The sequence below is a fragment of the Zeus faber genome (assembly GCF_960531495.2).
Source record: "Zeus faber genome assembly, chromosome: 18".
NCBI classification, from domain to species: domain Eukaryota; kingdom Metazoa; phylum Chordata; class Actinopteri; order Zeiformes; family Zeidae; genus Zeus; species Zeus faber.
In genome coordinates, this window is record NC_137210.1 from 17,269,981 (window position 1) to 17,289,548 (window position 19,568).

The 19,568-nt window shown below is 45.9% G+C and overlaps 2 protein-coding genes across 2 annotated transcripts; one reads left to right on the forward strand and one right to left on the reverse strand.

The window, feature by feature from the left end:
• Positions 1-881: 881 nt before the first annotated feature.
• Positions 882-2,905, reverse strand: dhrs9 (dehydrogenase/reductase (SDR family) member 9; the record flags this gene model as incomplete). The annotated part of the gene is made up of 4 exons (XM_080018807.1): positions 882-1,137; positions 1,347-1,510; positions 1,625-1,883; positions 2,593-2,905. 4 exons carry the CDS (start codon positions 2,903-2,905, stop codon positions 917-919), a joined length of 957 nt encoding a protein of 318 aa, XP_079874933.1. The 3' UTR covers positions 882-916.
• A 638-nt stretch (positions 2,906-3,543) lies between these two features.
• Positions 3,544-18,025, forward strand: abcb11a (ATP-binding cassette, sub-family B (MDR/TAP), member 11a; the record flags this gene model as incomplete). The annotated part of the gene is made up of 24 exons (XM_080018862.1): positions 3,544-3,614; positions 7,756-7,795; positions 11,381-11,619; positions 11,724-11,808; positions 11,921-12,054; positions 12,147-12,318; positions 12,429-12,553; positions 12,653-12,827; positions 12,918-13,031; positions 13,130-13,240; positions 13,327-13,452; positions 13,534-13,737; positions 13,847-14,017; positions 14,098-14,283; positions 14,707-14,871; positions 15,148-15,252; positions 15,374-15,535; positions 15,672-15,875; positions 15,974-16,215; positions 16,311-16,467; positions 16,573-16,770; positions 16,851-17,057; positions 17,186-17,332; positions 17,825-18,025. 24 exons carry the CDS (start codon positions 3,544-3,546, stop codon positions 18,023-18,025), a joined length of 3,741 nt encoding a protein of 1,246 aa, XP_079874988.1.
• Positions 18,026-19,568: the final 1,543 nt, after the last annotated feature.

Consider the following 19,568-nt stretch of genomic DNA (forward strand, 5'->3'; position numbering starts at 1 on the left):
AGCATGCCCACAGCACGGGTTAAATAAAAATAATTATTCATTACAAGTCTATTAAATATATCACTTTGTGTTCATTTTAGAGCTTACTTTGTAGCTCCCATTTCCCTTCAAATTGTTAGAGCCTTGGGAAGAACAAGATTTTAACCCAACACTTCCACTCTGAAGTGTTGGGTTAAAATCACAGTGTAAAATCTTGCGAGAGCCTTTATGAACGCTTTTTCCCCCTTTAAATACTGGTAGGAAATAGCAAATATCACTCAGGTAGGGGCCAGTCGACACATAAGAAACCACGTTGCGTTGAAAGTGAGAGGATATGTTTGACAAGAAAATCTGGAAATTATTCATAGTAACCAGTGTGAACGGTAGGTGTGGTAAAATAAGCCACTATACAGGTTACACAACACAGGAACTGTTGGTATGCTGATGTAACAGCTGAATGCTTTCAAAATTGGAGGTTCTCCTGTAGTTTTGAAAACACGTCTCTTGAAGGGTTTTGCACAGGCCTCGAAAAGAGGAAAATAAAAACACTTCTGTTTAAGTCTGAGGACAGTCTCTGCTATCCAACATCATCTGGACTTTAGATCAAATCATTTTCGTGCAATATTTGACAGGTCTTCACGGTGCCAAAGTTCCCTAAAAAGCTGCGATAAGCGATAAGAGAAAAAGACGAGAATTAAGTGTTCCAATACGTATCATGGAATATTTATCACAAGTAATTATATTTAGATATACAGTACAACTTCATGGTTTACAGGAAATACAGTTTCTAAAGAAAAGAAATCACTGAAATTTCTGTAGAGAAAGTTTGTTCGAAATCTAATGCTTTCAAATAACCTATTGTCGAGAGAGGAAAAAATAAATTTCCCTCCCTCTCTCCACCACTTTACGGAGGCACGGCTGACTGAAATAACATTTTTTAACCGGACGGTTTAAACTTGACTGCATCTTTAAGGAAGAACCAGTCTGAGATGCAGGTGGGCATGTAGGACAGGGGCAGCCACAGCAACTTGGCATCCCAGCCCGGTGAGTAGCGGGTGCGGGGGTGGACGGCGGAGATGGCGTGCTCCATGCAGTTGACTACTTTCATCAAGTCTCCGTCCGGCAGATAGTTGAATCGGTCGTCCAGCTTGGCAAATGCTGGAAAATAATAATAATTAACCCCCTGACAAATATCAGTATTCATCAGTCTAAGCAGAAATTGAGATCTTAACTCCACTTGCTGTATTACTTAGTAAAGGAGGATCATTAAATAACTTGTGGATCATTGAATAAATTGATATAAAGAATACTTGAGAAATTAAGTCAAAATGCTGTTTTTCCTGATAACCTTGAGATGTCAAACTCACCTGACTTCAGGTAATCTTGACCGTAGTCATCTTTCACATTCTGAGGCAACTTGTCCCAAAGCTTCTGGATGTTGTTTTTCAAAATCTGGGAATCTGTGACGTTTGTCTTGAAGAATCCTGGTTCTATGCAAAGGACTTTGACGCCAAACGGCAACATGCAGAGGCTAAAAATCAAACAAACATACGTTCAGTACAAGTCATAAAAGCTCCTCGAAGTAGGACACACGGAATAAGGAGTGTTCTACGGGTTTTGACAAGATCATTACTACGGCTCTCACCGCAGGCTGTCGTTGAAGGATTCCACCCCGTACTTGGAGATGCAGTAGGGCCCCCCGAACGGGCTGATTCTCCCGAACACGCTGGCGATGTTCACCACCCTGCCTCTGGCCTTCTTGATGAGAGGCAGGACGCTCAGCGTTACGTCGATCACTCCGTCGAGGTTGACCGCCAGCATGGACTTGTAGTCGTCGATGGTGAGCCAATCGCAGGGGGCCGACGGCACCGACACCCCAGCGTTGTTCACCACAGCCCAAAGGCCTGGAGCGTGTTGGGAGAGACACATTATTTATCCTCAAAAAGATACGCACATTGCTTTTGAAACTGGGTGTTGCTTAAACATTATAGGGGGAAAAAAAACAAAAACGAACTCACAATTCAAATATACAAGGGCAAGTTAGCAACTTTAAATCGATAACCAGCCGTATGAACCTATCTAAATATTTAGACATGCGTTCTTCTGTTGCATTGTCTAAAATCGAAAAAACTGTGCCTTCTCTTCAAACTACAATAACTGGATTAGAAATTCTGCTTTGGTTAATATTCAGTGTTCCGGGGATAAATACTTCCCAGGTGTACCTGCAGGTATCATAGAGATCAATTCAATACTTTGAATGGCAGTCATCTGGCACATTTTGGGAAGCTGAGATTAGATTATGAACTACGTGATTGTAGGAACTGTAGATGGATCTAACCATTACTTTTGCTCCCCACACAACTTGAAACATATAAAAGTACAGGGATTTTCTTGGATTTCTCTGTACAGGTATGTGTTGCAGAAGAGCATGAGGTCCGGCGGGAACATCAGAAATGCTGACTAAATAAAAGGCAGAAATAAATGGATAAATCAGACAAAAATGTTGACGTTGCACTTCAGACCCCAAGAGTTCAAATGTAAGACTATTTAGTAATAACATGAGGACATTTAAGGCCCCGCAGACCTAGGCCTCCAGGCCTCAGACACACCCACCCTTCTCTCCGACCAGGGCCTTGATGGAGGCCGCCACTCTCCTCACGCTTTGGGAGTCGCTGACGTCCAGCTGCAGGGTGGCGAGCCGGTCGGAGGAGACCTTCCGCAGATCGTCCTCCCCCTTCTCGCAGTAGCACCCGGCGACCACCCGGTAGCCAAGCCGGTCCAGGTGCCGGGCCAGCAGGTTCCCGAAGCCGGAGTCGCAGCCGGTGATGTAGACGTGCCTGTCGGACTTGTTGGGAACCACCTGGGCCTCCTTCACCCAGCGGTAGATCAGCCAGAGGGGGACCAGGAAGAATCCGTAGAGGAACATCGTTCTAAACACACACACACACACACACACACACACACACACACACAACCACACAAAGACACACACACACGACCACACAAAGACACACACACACACAACCACACAAAGACACACACACACACACACACAACCCCCCACACACACACACACACAACCCCCCACACACACACACACACACACACAACCACACACACACACACACACACACACACGCGCGCACACACACACACACACGCGCACACACGCGCACACACGCACGCACACACGCCACGTGTAACTTTGTAACTGAACTAATGACAACATTCAAAGCAGGTTACAAGTTTCCATTCAAGACGACGTTAACTATAACTCTGAACTTTTGACAGCAGGTAGAAACAACTACAAAACTATGAAATAGGAAGCGAGGGGACATATATTACAGGGTTATGTCACATATTAGAACGATGCTGGAAGTGAATTGGCGTCGCTTACCTGGACTCACTCAGCGAGCGACGCCGTGCGCACGGCGAGGTGTAGCCACTCAGACCACGCCCACCCGCTGCCCTGGCGTTAACCCTTCCCGTGCCTCGGCGCGTTCGTTGACCTACGGAGAGCCCGCGGGTTCAGTTTTCCCCATCCGCAACGCAATGAAACGCGGAATGATTGCGCCGTGTGCCACCTGGCGGTCGCGGGTGGCACTGCAGGCCCCATGGGGCGATGACACGCGAGGGTGACGACTGCTACGTCAGTGTTTCCCGGTGTTTTATCTATCTATCTATCTATCTATCTATCTATCTATCTATCTATCTATCTTTGTAACTGAACAGTGTTTACAGACCTCTTTTGTTTCACCCGTCATGTTTTCAATATCACTGCACTCAACTGCTTGCTCCATCCACAATGTACAGAACAGTGCAGTAGAATACAGTAGATTGCAGTACTCTACAGTACAGTACAGTAGAGTGCATTGCAGTGAATTTCTGTACAGTGCAGTGCAGTGCAGTGCAGTGAATTGCAGTGCAGTTGAGTGCAGAGCTGTATAGTATAGTACTGTACAGTGCAGTGCCGTGCAGTACAGCACTGGACAGTGCAGTGGACTACAGTACAGTACAATGAAGTGAGGTGCAGGACAGTACAATGCAGTGCTGTATAGTACAGTACAGTGAGTACAGTGCAGTACAGTGAAGTGAAGGGCAGTACAGTACAATACAGTCCGGATACAGTGCAGTACAATGCAGTGTAGTACAGTGCAGTACAGTACATTGCAGTGCAGAACAGTGCAGTATAGCACAGTACTGTACAGTATAGTGCAGTACAGCACAATACAGTACAGTGCAGTACTTTACAGTACAGTACAGTATAGTACTGTACAGTACAGTGAGGTGCAGGACTTTACAGTGCTGTGCCGTATAGTACAGTGCAGTACAGTGAAGTGAAGGGCAGTGTAGTACAGTACAGTACAGTCTGGATACAGTGCAGTTGATTACAGCACAGTACTGTCCAGTGCAGTACAGAACAGTACAATGCAGTACAGAAAAGTGCAGTATAGTACAGTAGTGTAGTACAGTAACATACAGTACTGTACAGTGCAGTGCAGTAGTGTACAACACAGTGCTGTGCAGTGCAGTACAGTGCAGTGCATTGTACAGTAGAGTGCAGTGAAGTGCAGTGAATTACAGTACAGTATAGTACTGTACAGTACAGCATGGTACAGTGCTGTGTAGTACAGCATGGTACAGTACAGTGCAGTACAGTACTGTACAGTGTCGTGAATTTCTGCACAGTGCAGTGCAGAACATTACATTACATTGAGTCATTTAGCAGACGCTTTTATCTAAAGCTACTTACAAGGGAGAATAACAGTGTCTTGCTTAAGGACACATCAGCGTGCTACCAGGAGGAGCCTGGGATCGAACTACTACTTACTAGACAACCCGCTCTACTGCCCCCGAACAGTGCAGAACTGTACAGTATAGTACAGTACAGTGCAGTACAATGCAGTACAGTGCAGAATAGGACAGCACAGTGCAGCACTGTACAGTACAATACAGTGCAGTACAGAACAGTAAAGTGCAGTACAGTACACTGCAGTACAATGTAGTGCAGTGCAGTACTGTACTATACAGTACAGTGAATACAGTACAGCGTATTACAGTACTGAACAGTACAATACAGTATAGTACAGTGTGGTGCAGTACAGTACAGTGAAGTACAATGCAGTGCAGTACAGTGCTGTACAGTACTGTACAGTACAGTGCAGAACAGTACAGTGAATACAGTACAGTGAATACAGTACAGTGTTGTGAATACAGTACATTGAATACAGTACATTACAGTACGGTATTTTGTCGCTGCCTTTACATGTGTGTTTTCTTGGAAATACATCTGTGTCTCCAGGCTATGAACATCCATCCAGCCCTGCCCCCATAACCTTTGTGAATCTTAAAAAAAAAAAAAATCCCCTTCCGCCTACAGTCGAGCCAAGTAATAGTGGAGTAATTGTTCTGTGTGTGTGTGTGTGTGTGTGTGTGTGTGTGTGTGTGTGTGTGTGCGTGTGTGCGTGTGTGCGCGTGTGCGTGTGTGTGTTAGTGTGTGTTCGTTTTTTTACAGTTAAACCGATAATTTACGCCTGTTTTCCCAAAGGAATGTTTGCTCTGGGCTGCTGACATGAATATCCAGGTTGGGCATCGGTTACACTCTGGAAGTGGCTCTCCAGGAGTTTGAGCTGCGGAGGTCGAAGGGTTGAAAGTTATCACCTTCATGAAGAGCCAGGAGAACATGCACACGTTGCAGAAGTGGTTGTTGTACTTATTGTTGTACTCATTGACAGGTTAAGGAAAAGCTTTCATCAGTTTATATTCCTTCAAATGGTGATTGTTATAAAAAGGAGCTTTAGATAGACAGACAGACAGACAGACAGACAGACAGACAGACAGACAGACAGACAGACAGACAGACCGATAGATAGACAGACAGATAGACGGATAGATAGATAGATTAAATTATTCAAACAAATAAAAGAACATAAATGACTACCAGCATCTAATGTGCAATATATGGCCTTGCGTTTTCATGTATTTTGTGACAGCCAGACAGATAGACAGATTATTTTATTAGAACTGTTTTTATGATCTATGTGCATTTTTATTGTTTGTGTTTCTTCCGTATGTAAAGCATTTTATGACTGTATGGTCTTTGAGAGATGCTATTCAAATAAAGATATTATTATTATATGTATTATATGAATTATATGTATTATTATTATTATTATTCTTCTTTAATTGTAATTATTATTATTATTATTACTATTATTATTATTATTATTATTATTATTATTATTATTATTATTATTATTTACTGTTACATTGCCATAGTGCTTTTGACAATGTAGAACTGTTCCCTGGGAAAAATAGAATCTTCTGATTCTATCAGTGTCTGAAGTCCCCCCCACCCGACACACACTATGGTATTATCAGTTCCATGTGCAGATTAATAACCAGTTGTAAAGATAGAGGACATTCCTAATCCAGGGCAACTACTATGTCCTAGCGGACAATGACCCATCAACATCCTCTGTTGTGTCAATAACCCCATTATTGATTAGGCAATTACTGTTTCAGTTGTCCAGCCTGATATGATTCAAGGACTGCTGACATATAAGAGGTACTATGGTGAATCACAGTTTCCCGTCCCAAAACATCATTTCTTGCTGTACAGTAATGTTGCCTTTCTTATGAATCATATCCATTTGGAGGGATTATTCCATAACAACCTGATCATGATTTTGTGTCAGTATGTCTTTGTGTTATTCTCTAACATTGTATATAATCCAGCAGCCAATGATCTACAATTATTTATAATATTGTGCAAGAATAATCATAAAAAACTGTTTTTGTCAATAACTTGAAACAAAACGTTTACAAATTCTGCTATTTTAAATATGGATTTGACATCAGGGTGTACACACTGATACACACTGATACACAAATTCTTTTTTGTGTTTGATTACATCCAAATTCCAGATTTGTTTCTTTGAGAAGTTACAGATAATATATCTATTAGGCTCATCCTTAACCTGGTTGAATGAATGACTCACAATCACTGTTTCAGCTGAGGTCATTAGGCCGATACAGTCCTTATCAGTGTTTTGGAGACCAAGATAATGGGAGAGAGCTATAGGTTACTCAAGAAAATTCCTCCCATAAGTGTTGTTTGTGGATCCCCAAGGTGTTGGAGTTCAGACATTCGAAGAGAAGTGCGTGGAACTGGTACAGTATGCAACTGATTTCCATCCCATAAAATTTAATGAAATGAATCTTTGCTTTTGAATATACTGTATGTGCATCTATCAGGTAATGAATGCTTTTTGTACATTAATGTACATTGTACATTTAATAGTAAACATAGAAAGATAATTTCTCAACTAGATGACTTATATTTACTATAATGGGATGGTGAATTTAATATTGTAGAGTTTAATTATTCTATGTAACAAATGTATGAATGGGAAAACTGTATTCAGTCCTTTTTGTATATTATTTGTAACTCTTACCCATTATTTCCCAGTCTGGATTGATCTGGATTGATCACAGCAGCATCGAACATGAAAACATCCTTCACTCTTGAAAGACTCCCAGAAGGTGAATACCTCTCTTTATATATATATATATGTATACTGTCGAGAAATTACAATTATATTAAGATTTTAATTTCAAGTTTCACTTTGTTATTTTGTTTCTTCAATTTTTTAAACAGAGAATGACAAAGGGTAAGTTATCACTGACGCAATTACTGCCACTCCCATTACTTCTCCCACATGTTTGACACATTGAGGATGATCATGAGGTTTTTTTTGTCTCTTACCTTTACAGGAAGAATAAGAACACATTGAGCATTGGATTCTTCCAGCTGGTAAAAAAACAAATATAATAATAATAATAATAATAATAATAATAATAATAATAATAATAATAATAATATTCATAATAAGCCCCACGAAGAATCGCCACCTTACCGTGGTGGAAGGGTTTGAGTGTTGCTGTGACCCTGGGAGCTGTGTTGTCTGGGGCATTAGCCCCTGCTAGGGTCTCCCAATGAAGAGTGGTCTCAGGGGAGGGACCAGACAAAGAGCGATTCAAAGGACCCCAATGAAAAAGCACCAAAGGCAATATGGTACCTCACCTGGAATAGGGAAACCGGGGCCCCCTCCTGGAGCCAGACCTGGGAGGGTAGCTTGCTGGCGAGCGTCTGGTGGCCGGGCCTTGACCCATGGGGCTCGGCCGGGCATAGCCTGAAGAAACATCATGGAGCTGCCACCCTGTGGGCCCACTACCTGCAGGGATAGGCGTTGGGGTTGGGTGCAATGCCAGCCGGGCGGCGGGCAAAGGCGGGGGCCTGGGCCTGCTGATCCTCGGCATCGCAGACTAGTTCTAGGGTTGTGGAATGTCACCTCTCTGGTGTGGAAGGAGCCGGAGCTGGTGCGGGAGGTGGAGCGGTACCAACTAGATATAGTTGGGTTCATCTCTATGGACAGCACTGGCTCTGGTACCAGACTCCTGGAGAGGGGCTGGACTCTCTCCTTTTCCGGAGTTGCCCAGAGTGAGAGGCGCCGGGCGGGTGTGGGGATAGTCACAAGCCCCTGGCTGAGTGCCGCTGTGTTGGAGTTCTCCCCAGTGAACGAGAAGGTTGCTCTATGCGACTACAAGTTGCTAAGGGGAAAGCTCTGACTGTCTGACTGTATGTGCTTATGCACCAAACACCAATTCAGAGTATTCGGCCTTCTTGGAGTCTCTGGGTGGCATCCTGGAAGGGGCCCCGCCTAGGGACTCTATAGTTCTACTGGGAGACTTCAACGCTCACGTGGGCAACAATGGAGAAACCTGGAAGGGGGTGATTGGGAGGAGCGGCCTGCCTGATCTGAATCGGAGTGGTGCTTTGTTATTGGACATCTGTGCTAGTGGCCATAACGAACACCATGTTCGAGCATAGGGTGGCTCATAAGTGTACGTGGTACCAAACCACCTTAGGTCAAAGGTCTATGATGGACTTTGTGGTCGTGTCATCAGATCTGCGTCCGTATGTCTTAGACACTAGAAATTGTGCTGAAGAGAGGAGCAGAGCTGTCAACTAATCACCACCTGGTGTTGAGTTGGATCAGATGGTGGGGGAGGCTGCCAGACAGACCTGGTAAACCCAAACGTGTAGTGAGGGTGAACTGAGAACGCCTGGTGGATGCCCCTGTCCGCGAGGTCTTCAACTCCCACCTCCGGAAGAATTGTTTGCGCTTTCCGGCGGAGGTTGGGGACATGGACTCCAAGTGGGTCATGTTCATAAACCTCCATTGCAGAGGCGGCTGCTAGGAGCTGTGGTCGAAAGGCAGTCGGTGCCTGTTGTGGCGGTAACCCAGGAACCCATTGGTGTACACCAGCGGTGAAGGAAGCTGTCAAGCTGAAGAAGGAGGCCTTTCGGGCTTGGCTGGCCCAGGGGTCTCCCAAGGCAGCAGACAGGTACTGGCAGGCTAGAAGGGCTGCAGCTTTGGCAGTCACTGAAGCAAAAATCCGGGTGTGGGGGGAGTTCGGGGAGGCTGTGGAGAAGGACTTTCGGTTGGCCTCAAGGAAGTTCTGGCAAACTGTTCAGCGACTCACAAAGGGAAAGCAGGGCTTGGCTCAGGCTGTGTTCAGCTGGTGAGAAGAACTGCTGACCCGGACTGGGGATATTGTCGGGCGGTGGAAAGAGCCCTTTGAGGAACTTCTGAACCCGACCAATACGTCCTCAGGGGAAGAGGCAGAGTCTAAAGACTCGGGGGAAGTCTCGTCCATATGCCTGGCAGAGGTCTCTGAGGCAGTTCAAAAGCTCCTCGGGGTGGATGAGATTTGCCATGAGATGCTGAAGGCTCTGGACATTGTTGGGCTGTCTTGGTTGACATGCCTCTTCAGTGTCGCGTAGATGTCGGGTACACTACCTGTGGAGTGGCAGACTGGGGTGGTGGTTCCCATTTTTAAAAAGGGGGACCGGAGGGTGTGCTGCAATTATCGGGGTATCACACTACTCAGCCTCCCGGGGAAAGTTTACTCCAGGGTGCTGGAAAGGTGGCTCTGGCCGATTGTGGAATCTCAGATTTAGGAGGAGCAATGCGGATTCCGTCCTGGAGGTGGAACAGTGGACCAGCTCTTTACCCTTGCAGGGTTGCTGGGGGGGTTGTGGGAGTTTGCTGATCCAGTTTACATGTGTTTTGAGGACCCGGAGAAGGCTTTCAACCGTGTCCCTTGGAAGATCCTGTGGGGGGTACTGAGGGAGTATGGGGTACCGGGGCCGTTGGTACGAGCCATCCTGGCCTTGTACAACCAAAGTGAAAGCTGTGTTCGTATTCTCGGCACAAAGTCAAACACGTTCTCAGTGGGTGTTGCCCCTTGTCCCAGATTCTGTTTGTGATATTCATGGACAGGATCTCAAGGCGCAACCAAGGTGAGGAGAGTGTCCAGTTTGGGACCCTCAGAATTGCATCTCTGCTTTTTGCAGATGATGTGGTTTTGTTGGCTTCATCAGACCATGACCTCCAGCACGCACTGAGGCGGTTTACAGCGGAATGTGAAGCGGTCGGGATGAGAGTCAGCACTTCCAAGTCTGAGGCCATGGTTCTCTGCCGGAAAACGGTGGATTGCTCCCTCCGGGTTGGGAGCGAGTTGCTACCCCAAGTGAAGGGATCTTGTTCACGAGTGAGGGGAAAATGGAGCGTGAGATGGACAGGCGGATCAGTGCGGTGTCAGCAGTGATGCGGGCGTTGTACCAGATCGTTGTGGTGAAGAGGGAGCTGAGCCGGAAGGCAAAGCTCTCAATTTACCAGTCCATCTACGTCCCAACCCTCACCTATGGTCATGAGCTTTGGGTAGTGACCGAAAGAACGAGATCGCGAATACAAGCGGCCCGAAATGAGTTTCCTCCGCACGGTGGCTGGGCCCAGCCTTAGAGATAGGGTAAGGAGCTCAGACATCCAGAGGGAGCTCCGGGTAGAGCCGCTGCTCCTTCACGTTGAAAGGAGCCAGTTGAGGTGGTTCGCGCATCTGATCAGGATGCCACCTGGGCGCCTTCCTTTTGAGGTTTTCCAGGCACGTCCAACTGGTAGGAGACCACGGGGTATACCCAGAACACGCTGGAGGGATGACATATCCCAGCTGGCCTGGGAATGCCTCGGGGTCCCCCAGGAGGAGCTGGAAAACGTTGCCAGGGAGAAGGAGGCCTTCTCCCTGGCATAATAATTATTATTATTATTTTTATTATTGTACTGGAGTACTGAAGTACTAATGGCAGCCATAACAATAATTATAATAATAATTATTATTTTTAATTATTATTATTATTATTATTATTATTATTATTATTATTATTATTATTATTATCATTATTATTATTATTATTTGATTGCTGTTCCTAATGTGGTCTGATAAGAATAGTGAATGTCAGAAGAAGAACAAATATTTCTGGTTCTCTTCACTCTAGTTCCGCTTTGCAACCTGGAGAAACTGTGTGATGATGGTGGTGGGGGGCTTGTGTGCCCTGGTGCACGGTGCGGCCACCCCTTTGATGCTCCTGGTGTATGGCATGATGACCGACACCTTTGTGGCTTATGAGCTGGAGATCCAGGCACTAAAAGACCCCAATAAAACCTGCATCAACAACACCATATACTGGGTCAATGGATCGATGCATGATGCTGGAAATATAACTATCCACTGTGGGTGAGTTGGGATTTTTTCTGGTTCACGGCAGCAATCAATTGGAATGAAAGGAAATTGTTTTTGCTGAATTCCAAATCTATTCCTTGATGCATTGTTTTTCACAGGGTAAATATTGAAGCGCAGATGACAACATTTGCGCTTTACTATATTGGAATTGGACTAGGTGTCCTGATTCTTAGTTACTTTCAAGTAAGTATTTCCTCCAAGTAAAGTAAAATTATCAATGCAATACAAACAAATATCAATATATACAAACGATGAGTTAGGACGGCATGTATTATGCTGACTTATGTCCATGCAGATCGCCCTCTGGGTGTCGGCTGCTGCCAGTCAAGTCCAGAGGATCAGGAAGACCTACTTTAGAAAGGTCATGAGAATGGAAATCGGTTGGTTTGACTGCAACTCAGTTGGCGAATTAAACACAAGGATATCTGAGTGAGTTTCATCTCTACTGCACATTAAAGACATACAGAAATACCACAGGAGACAGAAGTGTAGAAAACATTGCGCGTCCTTTCCCTCCTTAGTGACATCAACAAGATCAACAACGCCATCGCCGACCAGGTTTCAATCTTCATTGAGAGGATCTCCACGTTTGTCTTTGGCTTCATGGTGGGCTTCCTCGGTGGGTGGAAGTTGACGTTGGTGGTCATCGCGGTGAGCCCACTGATCGGCCTGGCTGCCGCTCTGATGGCCATGGTGAGAAACAAGACACCCACAAATAACACTGGACGATTCTGGAGGTGGAATTAAGTACTGTATAAATAATATTCTAATAATATCATATTTCGTGGCTCTTGCCGTTGAAGGCCGTGGCCAGACTGACGGGACGGGAGCTGCAGGCGTACGCTAAAGCCGGAGCAGTGGCCGACGAGGTCTTATCCTCCATCAGAACGGTGGCGGCATTCGGAGGGGAGGAAAAAGAGGTTGAGAGGTATTATTTTGTTTTCGTCAAATGACATGGAGCCTGACAAACAGCCGACCAAGTCGCTTGGGAGATGCGTGACAGAATCTACGGTGGCACCCTTGACAGGTACGACAGGAACCTGACGGTGGCTCAGAACTGGGGAGTGAAAAAAGGCATGATCATCGGAGTGTTCCAGGGCTACATGTGGTGCATCATCTTCCTCTGCTACGCTCTGGCCTTCTGGTACGGTTCCAAACAGGTCATCGAAACGAAGGAGCTCTCGCCAGGCAGTCTCATCCAGGTATGCAAGAGACACAACTACAACACATTCTACTCTCGATGCTTTCAAACCTCCCAGATAATTATGTGCCCGGCGATTTTCTCTCTCCAGGTATTTTTTGGAGTGCTAATGGCGGCCATCAACCTGGGCCAAGCCTCGCCCTGTCTGGAAGCTTTTGCTTCCGGACGTGCCGCGGCGGAGACAATCTTTAACACCATCGATCGGGTAAAACCAGAATGTCACCTTGAGACTTGAGTGGAGTACGTGCACGATGAGAGATTTTGGATCAATACATCGGTTCACTTCGCTGATTGTCCTTTCAGGAACCCGAGATCGACTGTTTCTCAGAGGAGGGTCATAAATTAGACAAGGTCGTCGGGGACATTGGATTCCAAAACGTCACCTTCCACTACCCGTCTCGGCCCGGAGTGAAGGTTACCCTGTGCACTTATCTTGTCTTTGACGTGCTTCGACTGAAGGAGAACCTTTAAGTCTCACAGACAGCATCCTCTGCTTTCAGATTTTAGATAAGCTGAGCACGCAGGTCAGAGCGGGAGAAACCACCGCCTTCGTCGGCCCGAGCGGGTCTGGAAAGAGCACGACGGTCCAGCTGATCCAGAGGTTTTATGACCCCAAGGAAGGAATGGTGACGACCGAAACAACAGCGGAGACACAACGCCGTTCCCATGGGAGTCTTTCGCGTAATTCACGATCGTTTCTTTCCCAGGTGACTTTGGACGGCCACGACATCCGCGGTTTGAACATCCGGTGGCTGCGCTCTCTCATCGGGATCGTGGAGCAGGAGCCGGTGCTTTTCGCCACGACCATCGCCGAAAACATCCGCTACGGCCGACCGGGGGTCACAATGGAAGACCTCGTACACGCCACGAAAGAGGCCAATGCCTATGACTTCATTATGGACCTGCCCCAGGTAGCTACGGCGTGCCCAATGGAGGATGAAACAGTTGAAAGGAAAAATGCTAGATGCTAGAATTCTATCTACGGCACGGTTGAGGTAATGTTGTCGTTCGATATTTTAGAAATTTGACACCTTGGTCGGAGAAGGGGGCAGCCAAATGAGCGGAGGGCAGAAGCAGAGGATCGCTATCGCCCGAGCTTTGGTCCGTAACCCGAGAATCCTGCTGTTGGACATGGCCACCTCGGCTCTGGACAACGAGAGCGAGGCCGTCGTCCAGAGGGCACTTGATAAGGTGGGACCCTCGCAATCACCCGCTCGGTCTGCCGAACATGAACCCACAACCGCCTCTGACCCCGCTGACCCCACCCACAGGTGCGATCGGGAAGAACGACCGTTTCCATCGCCCACCGTCTCTCCACGGTCCGCAACGCCGACGTCATCGTCGGGTTTGAGCGAGGACAGGCCGTGGAGAGGGGAACGCACGACGAGCTTCTCAAAAAGCAGGGCGTCTACTTCACCCTGGTCACGCTTCAGCATCAGGACAGGGACGCATCTGAGGCACAAAACGGTGGGGAGCGTTCTGACGACTTGGGAGGGATGGTCCTATCGCAGCATACTCAATTTTGTCTCATTTACAGACAGAGAAACCATTGAAGAGATATTTCATTCAAAGTCGAGGAGTTTCAGTGGGAGTTACGGATCCAGTTTCAGGTACATTTTGCATCAATCAACACTGTATACCTTACAGTAGGACAACATGAAAAGTATGAAAATAATGTAGCTATTGCTGCTTCTAGACGATCTTTTCGCCAGCGATCTCAGACCCAGCTTTCAAATGATTCCGTACCTGACGCGATATCTGGCAGTTTCAAAATCCACTCCGACATTGAGCTGGCCGCGGATGAGGTATTTAGGTCTGCACCCTACACATTTCATACATTCCTGGGGCAATACACTAAATTATCACGTACATCTGGACAGAAACATACGGAGAATCCAGAGGAACACGTAGAGCCAGCTCCGGTCGCCCGAATCCTGAAGTACAACAGACCGGAGTGGCCCTACATGCTGCTCGGCTCCCTGGGAGCCGGGATCAACGGCTCCGTCAACCCCATCTACGCTGTGCTCTTCAGCCAGATCCTTGGGGTGAGGATGTGATTATACACCTTCCATGGATCATTTATTCGTGCCCCGGTAAACCAGTACAATTCAGCAGGTTGTGTTTCAACTGAGTAGCACTGCTGGCCCCCGCGCCACTCCGCTGTCATTATACCTGTTTTTTCCCTGATACAAATCTCTATTGGGGTGTGACGAAGCGGTGCAACCTCAAGAAAAAAAAGATGGAACGCCTTCCTTGAAGGGAATCTGCAGGAAGATTATTTCTTTCATTCACTGAAACTAAACATAGACATTTTTTTTCAGACTTTTGCTATCCGTGACTTGAACAAACAGATGGAGCAGATCAATGGAATATGCGTTCTCTTTTGCATTGTAGCCGTGACCAGTTTCTTCTCTCAGTTTCTGCAGGTTTGTATTTTCTATGTACATCATGCAATAAACACTAGGTACTACGTGTCAATATTATACCCAAAACATGAGATGCAAACTAGGTATCGGTGAAATATTAACCCAGTGTGTGTGTTCCAAGGGCTACGCCTTCGCTAAGTCTGGGGAGCTGCTCACCCGCCGCCTGAGAAAAGTGGGTTTCCAGGCCATGCTGAACCAGGAGGTGGGCTGGTTTGACGACCCCCGAAACAGTCCCGGGGCTCTGACCACCAGACTGGCCACCGACGCCGCCATGGTGCAAGGCGTGAGTTGCAGAGGCTTTGTATAAACTTTTTCACAAAGTTAGAAAAGAACATTTTAAAACAAAAATAAACCAACAAAAACAACAAAACAAAGCTTTTGAGACTTGCGGACAAAACGTGGATGTATTATGTCCTTAGGCGACGGGATCTCAGATCGGAATGATTGTCAACTCTTTGACCAGCATCGGGGCATCGTTTATTATCGCCTTCTACTTCAGCTGGAAGTTAACTTTAGTGATTATGTGCTTCCTGCCGCTCATTGGGCTGTCGGGGGTCTTTCAAGCCAAAATGCTGACAGGTTTTGCAAATGAAGACAAGGAGGCCATGGAGGCGGCGGGCCAGGTGAGCAGACTTTGTTTTCAGTGAAGTAATCCACATTTGGCCACACCCTGGGGGAATCATTTATTTGAGAGCGCTATCGCTCCTTGTCTCTTGCGCAGGTTTCGAGCGAAGCTCTCAGCAACATCAGGACGATCGCTGGCTTGTCCAAGGAGAGCGCTTTTGTAGAATCCTATGAACGGCAGCTGGAGACCCCCTTCAAATCTGCCAAGAGGAAGGCCAACATCTACGGCCTCTGTTTCAGCTTCTCCCAGTGCGTTATTTTCATGGCGTATGCAGCTTCCTTCAGATATGGCGGCTATCTGGTCAGTTCTGAAGGCCTGCATTACTTGGTGGTTTTCAGGTTGGTTTGGTTGTAGTCTTTTATTTTGAATGCAAAATGTATTATCCGGAAAAAAATCACAACCAACGAATCAACTGAGCTTTTTGTTTCTCCAGGGTGATTTCTGCCATAGTTATCAGCGGCACGGCTCTGGGCAGAGCTTCCTCCTTCACCCCGGACTACGCCAAAGCCAAGACAGCTGCCGCCCAGATTTTCAAATTGTTAGACCGGATTCCTAATATCAGCATGAGCCACGCGGACGGGGAAAAATGGGTAGGTGACCCTCAGCACTGGGTAAATGTGATTTAAACATGGAAAAAATAGGTGGGCGCAGCATCTGCTTCCCCCGCTGTGCTTAACTGTAGTCCTCCACCTCAGGATGACTTCAGAGGTGAGGTCGAGTTCCTCAACTGTAAATTCACGTATCCGACGCGACCAGACGTCCAGGTGCTGAACGGGCTGATGGTCTCTGTTAAACCCGGTCAGACGTTGGCCTTTGTGGGCAGCAGCGGCTGTGGGAAGAGCACCAGCGTTCAGCTGCTGGAGAGATTCTACGACCCCGATCACGGAAAAGTGGTCCGTTGACTAATACGAGGTTTTAAAGGCATTTAGAAAAGAAAAGAAAAATAAATATTAATGCCGTCTTTAATCTGCAGCTGATCGACGGCCGCCCATCCCATCGAGTGAACGTGCCCTTTCTAAGGGCTCAGATCGGCATTGTGTCTCAGGAGCCTGTTCTGTTCGACTGCAGCATCGCCGAGAATATACGGTACGGGGATAACACCCGCACCGTTAGCATGGAGGAGCTGGTGGGAGCCGCCAAGAAAGCTTATCTCCATGACTTTGTGATGACTCTTCCAGACGTGAGTTGTCAATGAAGATTCTAACGACAGTAAACAGAGTTGCTTTTACAGCCAGGGGTACGATAATAGAAAACAAATACAAAACTGACTATCTGACATTCCACTCCCTAAAAATTTACAACCGGCAGAAATATGAGACTCAGGTGGGTGCGCAGGGCTCCCAGCTGTCCAGGGGACAGAAGCAACGCATTGCCATCGCCAGGGCCATCGTCAGGAACCCAAAGATCCTCCTCCTAGACGAGGCCACCTCTGCCCTGGACACAGAGAGTGAAAAGGTACCCAGTGTCCATTCTTCATGTCTGCTTATAACTATGATGTAATGTAAGTATGTATGTAAGTATTCCTGCAAGTAACTTAAATTGGTGGGATCCCATATGTTCCCAGTTTCAGAAATTTTACATAATTCCACAAAGTTTGACCAATTTATGAATGAGTTTTTTTTCTTTCAAAGAGACAAAGACAAAGTCTCTTACTCTGAGGTAAACAGTCTGGTGTGGTGGGTTTCACTCAGGCTAGGCAGCGTCTGTGCACGACTTTACTCAAATGATGGTTGGATGCAATCCAGAGGGGAACTGGTAAAATGCCATTTTAGACATTTAAACATCACGTTGTTTCCAGCCCTCTCTCGGGACCTTTCAGACCACCCAACTGACACAGCAGTCGGAAAGACTTAAATGAATTTATATCAGACATTTAAAGAACAACTTAAACCACATGAGAGTGACAGTCGCGTCGACTATGGTTCCTAACAATTGTTTGTTCCACAGACCGTCCAGCTGGCTCTGGACAAGGCCAGGAAAGGACGGACCTGCATCGTCATCGCTCACAGACTGTCCACCATCCAGGCGGCCGACGCCATCGCAGTGATGTCTCAGGGCGCGGTGATAGAAAAGGGCACCCACAAAAAGCTCATGTCCAAGAAGGGAACTTACTATGACCTGGTCACAACCGGGGCTCCAATCAGCTAGACGTCGGCAAGAAGCGTAATTTTTTCTTTTTTTCTTAGATTTAAAAATGTTCTGCTGTCCTTTTGTTTTACCGACGCATGCATGGCTGTACAGCATGTACATACATCTTTTCGAATTTGAGGAGGACATGCTGTACCATTTTGTTTTCCGTTTATATTTATATTTAATATATTTTTTATTTTATTATTTTTTCTCTCTCTTTATTCATTTTGTTTTGCTGTGATATTGAAAAGTTTGCTTCTATATATATATATATATATATATATATATATATATATATATATATATATATATATATATATATATATATTGTTTTTTTCAAATCTATAAGAAAACACGGTTCAAGTCGTAGTTCTTAGTTAGAGTCCGACATCATAGCAGATATAAAATTCAGTCTTTTGAGACGTGTGAAATATTAAACTCATAACATGCACGGACACATGGATGTTGTTGTTGTTTGTTTGTTTGTTCGTTTATACGGATCCCCATTTGCTCCTGCATTACAGTAGCTTTAGTTCCCGGGTTCCACATCCAGGCCTTACAGTGTGACAATGCAAGACACAACAACAACAACCACATGATATCACAACACGACATAAACAGGACAAACACTCAAACACACACCATGACAAGACACGCTCCCTGAGAATAGATAAGGACTGTACTGTTATGATGACTTAAGTATATCCATGACATAAACAATACACATTTCAATAAACATAATAAAACAACAAATTACAATATAATAATCAATAAGATAGGTTTCAACCAATTTCATTTTCTTTCATTTTAATAAACTTCCTTCACTTGATTTTTCTTGGGCGTCGGGGTTAGGTTAGGTTCCGGATCGGGTTCGGTTGAGGTAAGGGTTGGATAAGGTACGGTTTATGATTTTGGGTTCGGGGTTGGGATAGCTCATTTTAGACATGAAAAAAGGCCTGAAAATGGGTTTGCCATTTTAAATTGACAATAACACGTCAGACCACCGAAAATAATATTCTCAGAAAAATCAATCAATGGCTTTCCATTTAAATACACGATTAACTGGGTTAATGCAACACAGATCAGATTTAGCACCAACAAATTGACTCATGCGGAGCGAAGGAGGGAATTAATAAAAGAAAAAGATGGGCGTACTCGCCCACGGATGGTATAAAAATAGGAAAGGCGTGGCATTCCCTGTAGTTGTTCTGGAGATGCCGAGTGAGGCGCGCTCCTCGGCTCTGTGGCCTCCCCTCCTCCGTATGAATGGATGAAACAGCTGCTGCAAACCACTGCACCGTGTGGAGGAGAGGGCGGACAGAAGCACCCGCCTTTGCAGTTTAAAAAAAAAACAACCCACAACCTATCATACTGATGATATCGACATGTCAAATAAAAAGACAACTTCAGTCGTCGATGCCGAATCAACGCACGTCTCCATAAAAAAAAAAAACCCCATAATGACGTAATATTAATATGTAGCACAAGGTGGCGCAAAACGACAGGAACAAAACACCCCAAACGGCATTGCATTGTGGGAAATGATAGGCCTGATCGTAAT